We start from the raw sequence: 12551 nt of genomic DNA on the forward strand, positions 1-12551 counted from the left end.
GGAGGGCAGAGGGAGGCCCTGGCGCCTCCTCCCACCCTCACGCATCCTCCTCACGCATCCTCCTCACGCATCCTCCTCCTGCACTGTCCAGTCCGCCCTCTGCCCTGACATGCACTCACACCAACACTGACGCAGCCTGCGGCCTCCTCTGTCTCGGCCTCTGCGCCTCTCTCTGCCGCTTCCAGGGCCTCCGGGCCGGGGCTGGATGCTGGGTGTGGGCGCTTGGGGAAGGAGAGGGAGCAGATGGGGATGGGAGCAGGAGAGGAGAGGAGAGGAGAGGAGAGGAGAGGAGAGGAGAGGAGAGCAGAGGAGAGGGGGATGGGAAGGCCAGGGCATGAGCATGGTGAGGGGGGCGCTGGCTCCCTGCCCAGCCCCTGTGTGCCCTGGACCCTCCCCCCTGGGGTCCCACTGGCTGGGCTGGGGCTGTGGCTGACAAGGACTTTCCCTTTGGTCTCTGCCCTTCCTCGTGTCTCCCTCTCTCCCTTCCCCCACTTGCTGGTTTCCACCTCAACTCCCTTCCCTCCCCTGGCTCTTCTCCATTCTCCCTTCCTTTCCTGGTCTCCCCCCACTGCCTGTCCCTCCTCTATCCATCACCCTTGCCCGTCCCCACCCCCCCGACCCCAGGCCGCCAGCTGACCATCTTCAACAGCCAGGCTGCCATCAAGATCGGGGGCCGGGACCAGGGCCGCCCCTTCCAGGGCCAGGTGTCCGGCCTCTACTACAATGGGCTCAAGGTGCTGGCGCTGGCCGCCGAGAGCGACCCCAACGTGCGGACCGAGGGCCACCTGCGCCTGGTGGGGGAGGGGCCGTCCGTGCTGCTCAGCGCGGAGACCACGGCCACCACCCTGCTGGCCGACATGGCCACCACCATCATGGAGACCACCACCACCATGGCCACCACCACCACCCGCCGGGGCCGCTCCCCCACGCTGAGGGACAGCACCACCCAGGTGAAGCCCCCCCCCTGCGGGCAGACCAGTGGCAGGGCTCTGGGTGGGGCACCCGGGGAGGGTCCGAGGGCCTGGGATCCTTGTGGTGGTGACGGCTCTGGTGAAGCAGCCAAGGTCTCCTTTCATGACGTGTCCTTTGCCCTGGCAACCCCGATGGGGAGGTGCCCACTATTTCTAGGGGACCGTCCCCAGAGCTGAGGGGCGGTTTGGTACCCAGCTAGACCAGGGAAGACTACCGCCACTTAAGAGGGAGGAAGTCTGAACTGGGGGGGAGGGCGGAATGACCCTCTGCCCATTGGTAATGGAAGCCATGCCCAGTGCTGTGGGCAGCCAGTGGAGACGTGGACCAGATGGCATTGCTCTGGGCACAGAGGTGGCAGCACTAGAGGAATAGTGGCTCACGGGCATGGCAGCCCCTGGAGGCTGGCGCGGGCCCAGAGCGGCCTCTGACTGTTGGGACCCTGCAGGGGGCATGCAGATCCGGTTCCTGCCTTCACACGTCCTTGACCCTGGGCCAGCATCGCCTGTCGCAGCCTCGGTGCCCTCAGGGGGTGTGGGGGCTTCCCCTCACAGTGCCCACCCGCCTGCTCAGGTGCTTGCCCAGGTCCCGCCCAGGGGTTTGTCTTCTCTGGTACCCAGAGGAGCAGCAGAAGGGGCTGTGCCTGGGGAATGAGCCCCCCTGGGGCGGACCCAGCCTGGCTTTCCTGGTGGCTAACGCCATCGAGCAGGTGTGACTCACTGAGGCAGCCGGGGGCCTGGCCTCGTTGTGGCCGCAAGGATTGTTGGCCCAGGGAGTGCGCGTACCCGGCACGGTGGACCTGGCTTGGTCACCCTGCCCCCTACCCAAGCTGCTCTGTCCCCCGCTCTCTGGCTGTTGGGCCTCTGGGCCCAGAGGGGCCTCCGTCCTCCCAGGCTGAGGGCGGGATTCCGGCCGCAGGGGGGCGCATCCTGCCTTGGGCGTCTGTCCCTGAGGCCTGGGTTCCATGAGCTCCAGGCCCCACTTGGCCAGTCTGTGCTGCAGGGACCCTGGGACTGGCTGACAGGCGGACCGTCCCTCTGCTCTGCCTTCGTTCCCAAGAACACCGAGGGCCCTCGGACGCCAGGCCTTGCCCTAAGGGGCGGGGATCCTGGGAGAACGGCCTTGCTTCCCCCAAGGTTGGGCATCCAACAAGCCCAGTGCCCTCAAACATGGGCCAGAAGAGCCTTCAGATGCAGTGCGGGGTGATGGGCAGGCCATCCACGCAGCAGAGGGGGGACCCTGGGGTCATGGCTGTGGAGAGGGCCCCCAGGGGAGGCTGCCCAGCCCTTGGGTGAGGGCAGCAGTGTCTGAAGATCAGGGGGTGGGGAAGAGGCAGGATCTAACTCCTCCCCTCCCCACCCCAGACTTCTCCCATCCTGACCTTCAGTCAGGCCCTCCCCCCACATCCAGCAGCCTCCCAGGCTCCCTTCCTGCCTGGACCCTGGGTTTCCCTCCCAGGGTCTTTTCCCTAACACCCCCAGAGGGCCCCCCTTACACTCACTCATCTTGGGGATTCTCTTTCTTTGCAATCAGAAGACAAAATGCTGACAAAGTCGACTCCCGTTGTCATGACAACCACAGCCCTAATTATTGTGTGCAGCCTGGTTCCCTGGCTCAGGGAAGGGGGTTGGGAGAGAGATGAGGGTGATGGGGTTGTCAGGCTGGAGCTAAGGAGCCCCCCAGGCCTGGCTCCCCCTCTCAGCCCCTGCTGGCCTCCAGAGGCCCCGGTGGTGGGGGACCTTGCCCGAGCCCTGAGGTCCCAGGTGTGGTGTCCAGTCTCCCCAGGTGCCCCAGGAGCTGAGGGGGCCACTGCAGGGCGTGCTGTTTACTCTCCCTTTGCAACGAGGGAAACGAAGGCCCAGGTTACCCAAGTGATGATAGAGCTGGGCACGGACCAAGGTGTGGTCTCAGCCCAGGGCCCCTGACCATGTGCCATCCTATACCTCAAGAGGTGGGGGTCTGCTGACCCACCGGTACCCCTCTTCTTCCCCCACCCCTCCTCTCACCCCCAGAACACAGATGACCTCCTGGTGGCCTCGGCTGAGTGTCCGAGTGATGATGAGGACCTGGAGGAGTGTGAGCCCAGTACTGGTGAGTGCCTCTCCCCCCTCCCCCGCCCCGGGCCCATGTGACAGTGACGGGAGGGGGGCGACTGTCCCTGATAGCTCCTCTCCCTACTGCCGCCCCCCCCCACCCCCCAGGTCCCTCAAGTGCCCTCCGGTGAGGCAGTGGTGTGCCCCAGCCCTCAGAGGTAGCGGGGTCCTTAGCTTGGGGTCTGGGGTTGACTGCAGCTCCCATGAGCCCTGGGGGAGAGGGGATGGGGAGGGCAGGTTTAAGAACTATAACTCCCATCAGCTCTTGGGTCCAGAACTGCAACTCCCATCAGTCCCTAAGCCTGGTGTTCTTTTGGTCACTAGTAGAGGAGGTCGCTGCTAGATCCTGAAGCTTCCTCATCCCCAGTCTGGAGGGGGGCGGGGGGGGCAGACATTCTGCCAGGGCTGCCAAGCCAAGCCAGGGCAGGAGCTGGGTAGGAGGGCCGGGGTGGGAGGGAAGGCTTCCCGGGGGTGGCTGTCCAGCCTCTGCTTGCTCCTTCCAGTGCAGCCCCAGAGAGACCAGATTGGCAAAGCAAGGGTGGGCCTTGAGTGCCGACTGAGAACTGTGGGGCGGGGAGTGGCACAGGGAGTGCAAGGGCTGCTCACCTGAGCAGGTGGGAGGGTGGCTGAGAGGAGCTGAGGTCCTCATGCCTGAAGCTGAGGGTGGGAAAGGGGGAGGGACCAGATTTCCCATCCGCCCCGTGCAGCCTGGCCGAGCCCACGGAGCACGCATCCCCTGCTTGGGTTTCCAGAGGCGTCTCCTGATGACCTTCCAGCAGCTGGCACCTGGGCTGCCGGTACTGGGAGGCTGGAGGCTGGGCAGGTACATGCAGGCTCAGGGAGGTGATGTGGTCAGCCGAGGTGGACAGGGTGACCGGGGTCCATCCAGTGAACCTGGCCTGGGGGATGGGCCCGGGGGGTCTGCCAGCCCCAGAAGAGATGCTCACGCGGAGTGTGGGCCACAACCACGGAAGGGATGTGGTGGGGCCTGTGGCAGTGGCTCAGCTTTTGGAGACCAAAGGTGGGGTTCTGGGATGCAGGCCTTCACGCCCAGAGGCTGAGGCCCAACTGCCCTCTATGTCCCCCTGTAGACCAAAGCGGAGGGCATCTTTCTAGTGGCCCTGGGCCCCACGGCACTTGGGGAGCCCCAGGCTGCTGGGCTGCAAAGGCCCCCCATGTGCAGCCAAGGGCCTGTGCTCTTGGAGCAGACGCCTTCCGCCCTCCGCTGTGGAGTCCCCTCTGTGGGGCTGCTCCCTCCCTTGCACCCTCACACTGCACCGTAGCGTTGGCATCGGGCAGCGGGAGCCCAGCACCCCTCCTCCACTGGCTTTATCCCTCCGACTCGTCACTCCCTGAGGTTTCCTGTGGGTGCCCGTGCCTCCGTGACAGTGACGGATGGTCCATGAGAGCCCTGGGGTAGGGCTCTGGGGTGCAGGGCTGCACTTGGCCCCACCTCGCGTGTTTGCACACATGCGCCGTGTCCACACTCTGGGATGGGGACCGCTGGGGTGAGTGGAGGTGTCCAGGACCCTCAGAGCCATTGAGGCGCACATCCATGTGCACACAGAGAGGAATGAGGACCGGGTGGCCACCATGCAGAGACAGGCTCCCTGGGCCACACCAGGGCCACACACTGTCCACCGAGGTCCTAGCTTCCCAGCCCCAGCCCGACGAGTCTTCGAGGGGCCTGGTGTGATGCTGAAGGTGCAGGTGGCTGTGCTGGGAGGAGGGGATGAGGAAGGGCTGAGGGGACTGCACTGATCGCTGGCAGCTCTGCCTGGGAAAAGGGCTGCGTACGTGGTGGAGGTGAAAGGAATAGAAGTCAGCGGGTAGGGAGAGGGTGGTGGGCTAGCCTGGCTCCCAGCTTTAAAGTAAGAGGGAGAAAAGACAGAATGCACGCTGAGCCCCCGGAGGAAACCCACAGAAGCCATGGGCTCCCCAGACACGTGTCACTTGCCTGCACTTGCCAACTTCAGGTTGGACTCTTGTCATCCTGATGGGGGGCCAGGCAAAGACCAGGACTACTGCAGGGCTCCCCAGGCGGATCCAGATCGGGCCCCCCACTGCAGGCCTTTGCTCTGGCACAGGACCAGGCCTCATCGGGCCCGAGGTCAGCATTGGAGGTGGAGGCGGCCTGCGGGAGACTGTGGCTGCCAGGGGCTGAGCCCAGGATGTTTGCACCCCTTCTGCCTGTCGGATCCTCCTCTCTGGGTCCAGGTGTGAAGCCAGAATCATCCCCGCTCATCTTTCCACCCTTTCCCATGACCTGGGCCTGCACAGACCCCAGGCTCCATGGCCCCTCCCCCAGCTGGGTGAGACCATCACCCAACACGGTCATTTTACCTGAGGTTGGCAGCCCTGTCACAAAGGTATTGCTTGCCAGACGCAGTGTTTACATTCTGTGCGTGGGCGTGGCTTCGGATGCACTCACAGTGGGTAACGGACCCACCGCCCCGCACTGTCTCAGCGCCTGACCCACACACTGCTCCGGGCCTGGCCCCTGTAGGGATCTGAGTTTGCCCGCAGGAAGTGCCTGGCTCACATCCATACGCACGCACAAGTCTGGCCAGAGGCACGCACGAGCACATCCATGCACACGTTTACGGACCTACCAGCAAGCTCACATGTCTCCACTTCCACAGGTACATACATGTGTTCAAACTAGAAGGCACATGCCATTTGTACCCAGACCAACAGAGGCACACACATGTACTCAGCTACAGTCTTGCACATGTGTGCTTAGAGCTCCAAATATATGTACACATAGGTGTGGACTCACAGATGCCCACCTGCTCAGACCCACAGTTTCATACTTACCCAGGTGCTCAGCCACACCAAGATGCAGATGCAGCGTGTCTTGAATGCACCACAGCACTTGCATGTGCTCAGAGCTGCACATACATGTGCAGACCCACTGTGGCACGCTCGCACACACATCTGTCGAAGCATGCACATTCCTCATGCATACTCAGAGTGACAGTACATGCTAGATCTATAGGAGCACTTGCATATTTCAGACACGATGCTCTTGTATGTTCAGGCCTGAGCATGTACACACGTACGTGCCATCGAGGCACATACATGTACATGTCCTCAGATTCACCGAATTCCATATCCATGCTCAGCTCACATGTGCACACGTGTGCTCAGACCTTTACGATCCTACACACACACATAGACTTCCAGCTGCTCACAGAGGTTTTAGAATTGCAGGTGCATGGATGCATGTTCAGAACAGCTACACACACAGTGTGCTCAGACCTGCCCAGGTACAGGTGCACACGTGCACAAGCACGCAGGAATTCGGGCTCACAGAAGTGTACGTTTTAGCTCCTCCCAAGTACACACTTGTGCTCAGACCCTCAAAGGGATGCTCTCAGGTGCCTCATGGGCACTCATTCCCACAGAGCGTGTCTGTGTGCACACAAATGCACCTGTACGGTGACCACGAGGTAACGTGTGCACATTCCAGGGAGGCTCTGTGTGCCCAGATCCAGGGATCCATGTCCTTGCACACGTTTGTTCTGACTTACAGACCGGCACCCCTCCCCCACTGGCCAGGAGAGAGCCTGAGAGGCTCACCTCAGCTCAGACTAACAGCTCATTCGTACATGTACACTCACGTGCTCAGAGAGACACACACATGCTCAGACCCCTCAAGGCATGCATACACGTGCCAAGTCCCACAGTGATGCACACACGCACACTCACACGGGTCTACATTGGCCCACCCAGCTCCTACTGCACTTAAGCCGTGCAGCTGCCTAGGGAGGGGTATGCACATATTCTCAGACTCACACTGAGTTCAGATTCACGCAGGCACAGATGTGTTCAGACCCCGAGTGTCTTAAGGTAACACTAGTTCTAGAACAGGTGCGCTGCACAACACCCGTGGTGTAACAGATTTATTTCCCCGTCACGTGAAGTTATGCACAAGTGTCCCTGTGTGCGGGCAGCTCTTCCCCAAGTGCCGACGCAGGGCCCAGGCTCCTTCTGCCTTGGAGCTGCTCCATCTTCACGGGGTGGCTTCCCGAATGTGGGAGGCTTGCGAAGGGGAGGGTTTGTGGGCCAGGCCTGCACGGGAGGTGCACATTGCTCCTGCCGATTCTGCCCTTTGGAGCTGTCACATGGCACAACCTACCTTCCAGGAAGGCCGGGAGGTGCGGCCTTGCTGTGCTCCCAGGAGGAAGCAGAAACAGAGAGTGACCAGCTAGTGACGTAATATGTCTGGTTTTCAGGTCACCAATGATCCATTCCATTCTTCCCACCCACAGAGCACACCCACCCCTCCCCAAGGGGGACACCGAAAACCCACGCACTTAGGGCTGTGACCTCAAAGGTGAGGATGTCGGGGAGGTGGCCGCCCACTCCATGGGGGACTGGCCTGGCTCCTCAGCACCCATGTGGGGTCTGGCACCCATGAACTAACTGATCTCACAGCCCAGCACACACCCAGAATACAGTGGTGGCCAGAGCCCCCACAGTCAACCTCCCACTCCAGAAGGGCAGTGGGAGGCGGCGGCGCCTGGCTCCCGGCTCCCGGCTCCCGGCTCCCGGCTCCTAGCCCAAAGAAGTCCACCAGCACAGAGCACAGGGCAGCGCCTGCGGTGGGCAGGGTCGTCCTTAAACCCCCCTCTGCTGCTGGGAGAAACGCCCTCTCCTCCGGGGCCCTCCCGCTCCCTCTGGAAGGCGCTTCCTGGTCTCCCCTCCCCAGAGCCATCTCTGCAGTGGGTGTCGGAGGAATATCCTCTGGGGCCTGTAGCGTTGACATCCACTTCCGGCTCCTGCGTGTTTGAAAGGCCCCAAAGGTTGTGTTAAGGCTCAGTGACAGTAGCCACACCCAGGGATCCTTCTAGACCAGCGGTTCTCAACCTTCTTAATGCCGCGGCCCTTTAATACAGTTCCTCATGTTGTGGTGACCCCCAATTTCATTGTTACAAATTGAACATAAGTAAAGCATAGTGATTCATCACAAAAACTGTGTAATTATATATGTGTTTTCCGATGGTCTTAGGTGACCCATGTGAAAAGATAGTTCGACCCCCAAAGGGTCACGACCCACAGGTTGAGAACCGCTGTTCTAGACCATTCCCAGCAGCTCACTTCCTGTTCCTCTGCCCAGGCCTGTCTTGACTTAGAGGTGACTGTCTTGAGGGCATTGACTCAGCAGTTGGTGGGAGGCGGCCACCCTGGGCTGGGCCCCCCAAAGCCGGTTTCTATCTTGTCTTACGACTTGGGGTTTGGAAGCAGCGGCTCTTCAGACACTTCAGGCCCCGCATTTCTGGGCGCCTCTCTTCCCTTCATCTCTGCAGCTCCACGTTCTTGCTGAACTTTGTCTCCTGCTTGTCTGTGTTACAAAAAGCAGGAGGCAGAGGCTGCAGTCGCCCCGGCTTCTTTCCTGGCGCGGTCCCCGGTGCCTCGGCCTCCGCACGGCCGCCCCCTGGTCATCAGGACGCTGGTGCCACAGCCTTGCAGCCGCGTCACCTGGCTCCTCTGTCCAGCTGCTGCTCTGTGTCCCTGGGTGGTCGCATGAGGGCCGCAGGCTCCAGTGGCACCATTTCTGGGGCAGTGCCTGTGAGAGCAGCATCCTTTTCTGTAACAGGTGCCCTAGGATCTCGGGGGTGTCTCACCCCGACAAGGGAAGCCCCGGGCGCCTGACCAGCAGGCTCTGCCTCAAGGGCGCTTTGCGAATCCAGCCTCCTTCCATGTGGGGCTCCCCCGTTTTCAACAGGTGGTCACAGGTCCCGGGAAGGAGGGGAAAGGCGTGGAGGGTCACGCACAGGAGGCTTTCACGGGCCGGCACTGCCACTGCTCAGTCACACGGCCACACCTAAGCGCAAGGGAATCCGGGAAGTTACTCTCACTACCCAGCGGATGGGGAAAATGAGTCTGGGGAAAGAGGTGATCCCGGAAACACAGGGCGTGTGCGCAGACCCGCGGGGCACATCCACGCTTCCACACCTGCGCACACGAGCTCAGGCCAGAGCCAGGGGTTCGCTTATGTACACACACGTCTGTTCAGAGTCAGACTCGCTGACATGCGCACTCACATGCTCAGAGCCATCGAGGTTCATGTGTGCACGTGCTCAGAGACACGCCCAGTGCCCAGAAGCAGGCCCTCGGAGGGTGTGTTCCTGCACATGTGCACACAAGTCCCTCCGTCTCTGACCTTGAATCCACCTTGGTGCTTACCCTTGCTGGGCTGGTGTTTCCGGGTGGGGAGGGGCCCTGTCCTTCAGGTCATGGCGCACGGTTACGCGGGTGGCTCTCTGCTGGAAAAGGTGAGTGAGGGCTGAAGTCTAGCCAGCGCCCTGCTTGCCCAGCCATGGGTCCTGGGCCCGGAGGGCGGGGCTGTGTTCACCAGGAGGACAGGATGCCTTTGTCCAATTGCGCCCGAGATGCTGTTCGCACCTGCAGGCTGTGGCCGGCCAATGGCTGCCTTTTTTCTCATTTGCATGAAATGCCCTGTGGGCTACTGGCCTTGCCCTCGGCCTGGGCAGGGCACCTGGTGGTTGAGGCCTTAGCCAGCTGATTGCTTGGTTTCTGACATCCAGCCTCAGTTCTAACCCCCTTTGGGGGTAGGTACATCCTGTTTGGTGGGAGTGGGATTCGTGGGTAGATTCCCAGTCAGGGCTCTTCTGTTCCCTAAAGGCAGCGGGGCTCAGCGTGTGGGCCTGTGATGGGGGGCGGGCCGGGGGTGGAGGGGGTCTAGGGGAGGAGGTGCCTGGTGATGGCTGGTGGTCTCCTTGCCAGAAGGGAATCCTCTAGCAAGTGGGACTGAAATCCAGTTTCAGAGCAAAAGGGGTGGCATCCGTGGTAAGTGCACCTGCATTTCCCAAATGCCGCAGCTGCCTGGAGGAGGGGAGTGGAGGGGAGGGAAGGGAGGCTGCTGATGTCCTTACCAGACCCAGGGGCACCCCACCCAACGTGCACCCTTGTGTGGAGCTGCACCCAGGGTCCCAGGCACCAGCATCTTTGTGAGTCTGCACCCCCACATGCCCAGCGGGAGGGGTGGCCTGGGGAGCCCCCGTTAGACTTCCCCAGTGAGGAGTCTCTGGGAACCCACCCCTCCTGCTAAGTCCTCGCTGGGCAGGTTTGCCTGACGCTCCGGGACCAGTGTAAGGCCCAGGAAAGCCCAGTACCCATGTTGTGTGAGACTTGACGGCCCCAGAGCCCAGGCCAGCCTCAGAGCGTCAGGGAAGGGGGGCAGCGTGGGGTCTGATAGCCGTTCTCTTGCTGGGGGTGAGGTGCAGGGAGGAAGCGGTGTGGGGTTGGAATCAGATGTATAGACCACGAGATGGCGGTAACAAGGGTCAGTTGTGGCTGGGGGTGTGTGTGTGGGGGGGAAGCAGTGAAGGCAGGACAGCCTTGGGCAGATGAAGGCCCTGGAGAAGCCCCCAGGAGAGCAGGGGTGGGGCTGGCACTCAGGTATGGAGGCCATGGAGCAGATGGGAGTTGAAGGGAAGGGGACAGAGGTCCGTGTGACTAGGCCTGGGGGGCTCTAGAGGCAGGCGAGGCAGCGCAGGGGAACCTGGGAGCCAGTGTGTCCTGAGGACCTAAAACCCAACACGTTGGAGGAGATGGTTGTGGGGGCCCCAGGCTGGGCAGGATTTGTCTGTGGCCCGAGGTCTGATGCCCCTGCATACCCTCGTCTAGATGGGGGTGAGGAGGGTAGGGAGCCGAGGCCTGTGCCCTGGTCAGCCTCTAGGGCAGTGGTTCTCAACCTTCCTAATGCCGCAACCCTTTAATACAGTTCCTCATGTTGTGGTGACCCCCAACCATAAAATTATTTTCGTTGCTACTGTTATGAATCGTAATGTAAATATCTGGTATGCAGGATGTATTTTCATTGTTACACATTGAACATAATTAAAGCATAGTGATTGATCACAATATGTAATTATATATGTGCTTTCTGATGGTCTTAAGAGACCTCTGTGAAAAGGGTTGTTCGACCCCCAAAGGGGTTGCGACCCACAGGTTGAGAACCGCTGCTCTAGGGCATGAGGTGTCCCCAGCAAGTATCCCTGATCCTATGCCCTGGGCCTGGCAAGCCTCAATCCTGAAGTTTCCAGGAGCAACTGGTGGTCTAGTTTAAGGTCTAAAGTAGGGATGGCTCGGGGTGAAAGCAGGGCCCGCAGGGCAAGGCTCCTGGGTGGGGTGGGGAAATGGTGTTCAGGACCCAGCTGCCCTGGCCAGGGAGCGGGGCTCTCGCCCCCTTCCAGCCTGGCCTGGCTCAGAGGAAATGCTTGATGAACACGCCTTCCCTTCCTGGGCAAGACCACGAGCCCCCACTCTGGCCAGGCCCAGTGCTGGGTGTCAGGGAGACAGAGGGGCCGTCGGCCTTTCCTACAGTGAGTTCACACCTGGAGGAGGAGGTGATTGGCAGATTTGCACGATGAGACGTCAGCAGGGGAAGGTGTTCTGAACAGAAGGCAAAGGTCAGGAGGGGGCAGGGGGGTGGGCCAGCGGTGAGGTCCCCACATGTGCTTAGGGTCCATCCAGAGGGGTGCCCTGCCCGCTTCCTCGGAGCTGAGTTTGCCCCTTACCCAGGGACCAGGTGCTGGGCATCCTCTGGGTCTGGGCTCAGACGGGGAGGGGAGGACAAATTGCGTTCATCTGTCGGCCAGAGGCAATTGGGAACCAGGCCTTGGTCCCACCCTCATTTTATAAACGAGGAAAGGGAGGCCCAGAAAGTGAGGCCACGCAGGAATTAACGACAGAACAGGTCTGTGGCCTTCTAGCTTCAGCCGCCTGGCAGGCTACTGCAGCACGGAGATGAGCCCGGCCCTTTCCTGGCCTCACCGAGCCACAGAGGGACTGGGCAGGCCAGTGGTTCACCGAGCCCAGTGGTCGGCAAACTTAGTCAACAGAGCCAAATATCAACAGTACAACGATTGAAATTTCTTTTGAGAGCCAAGTTTTTAAAACGTAAACTATAGAGGTAGGTACATTGTTATTAACTTAATTAGGGGACTCCTAAGGCTTAGGAAGAGCCACACTCCAGGGGCCAAAGAGCCGCATGTGGCTCGCGAGCCGCAGTTTGCCGACCACGGACCTAGCCTGACGCCCACCCCAGGCTCAGCATTCTTCAGGAAAGCCAGGCAGGACGGCCCAGCTCCAAAACACACCTCTGCTCTTGGCTGCGTGACTCAGTGTGGCTGAGCCCCCGGGGGGCCTGGCGGCCTGGGGCTTCGTAATCTGGGGTGCAGGTGAGCCGCTGCTCGGGGGGGGGGGGGGGTGGGAAAAAAAAAGCAGCCCGAGATACTCAGCAAGACTTCGAGTTCAAGGACAAGATCTTGGTTGCTGTTGGCTAGTGTGGCCGAGGGTGGCTCGGCCCGGTGGCTGGAGCTTGTGGTCTGAAGGATCAGCAGAGTGTGAGCCGCCAGCCGGGCTGCAGAGTGGCAGGCTGGCCTGGCAGTGGAGCCCTAGGGTGCTTCCTACAGGGGTGGGGGGCTGTGGTGCCATCTGCGAGGAACACACCCGGCA

The 12551-nt window shown here is 61.2% G+C and overlaps 1 protein-coding gene across 1 annotated transcript in view; it reads left to right on the plus strand.

Annotated features, from left to right (window-relative positions):
* NRXN2 (neurexin 2) overlaps positions 1 to 12551 on the plus strand; it is a 116296-nt gene that overhangs the window by 100469 nt on the left and 3276 nt on the right. Inside the window, exons 21-23 of the mRNA XM_015568978.1 lie at positions 625 to 950; positions 2982 to 3060; positions 8375 to 8386. Coding sequence (XP_015424464.1) covers positions 625 to 950; positions 2982 to 3060; positions 8375 to 8386 — 417 coding nt within the window. The remainder of the gene's footprint in view (positions 1 to 624; positions 951 to 2981; positions 3061 to 8374; positions 8387 to 12551) is intronic.

Source organism: Myotis davidii, unplaced genomic scaffold, assembly GCF_000327345.1.
Source record: "Myotis davidii unplaced genomic scaffold, ASM32734v1 scaffold425, whole genome shotgun sequence".
Lineage (NCBI taxonomy): Eukaryota > Metazoa > Chordata > Mammalia > Chiroptera > Vespertilionidae > Myotis > Myotis davidii.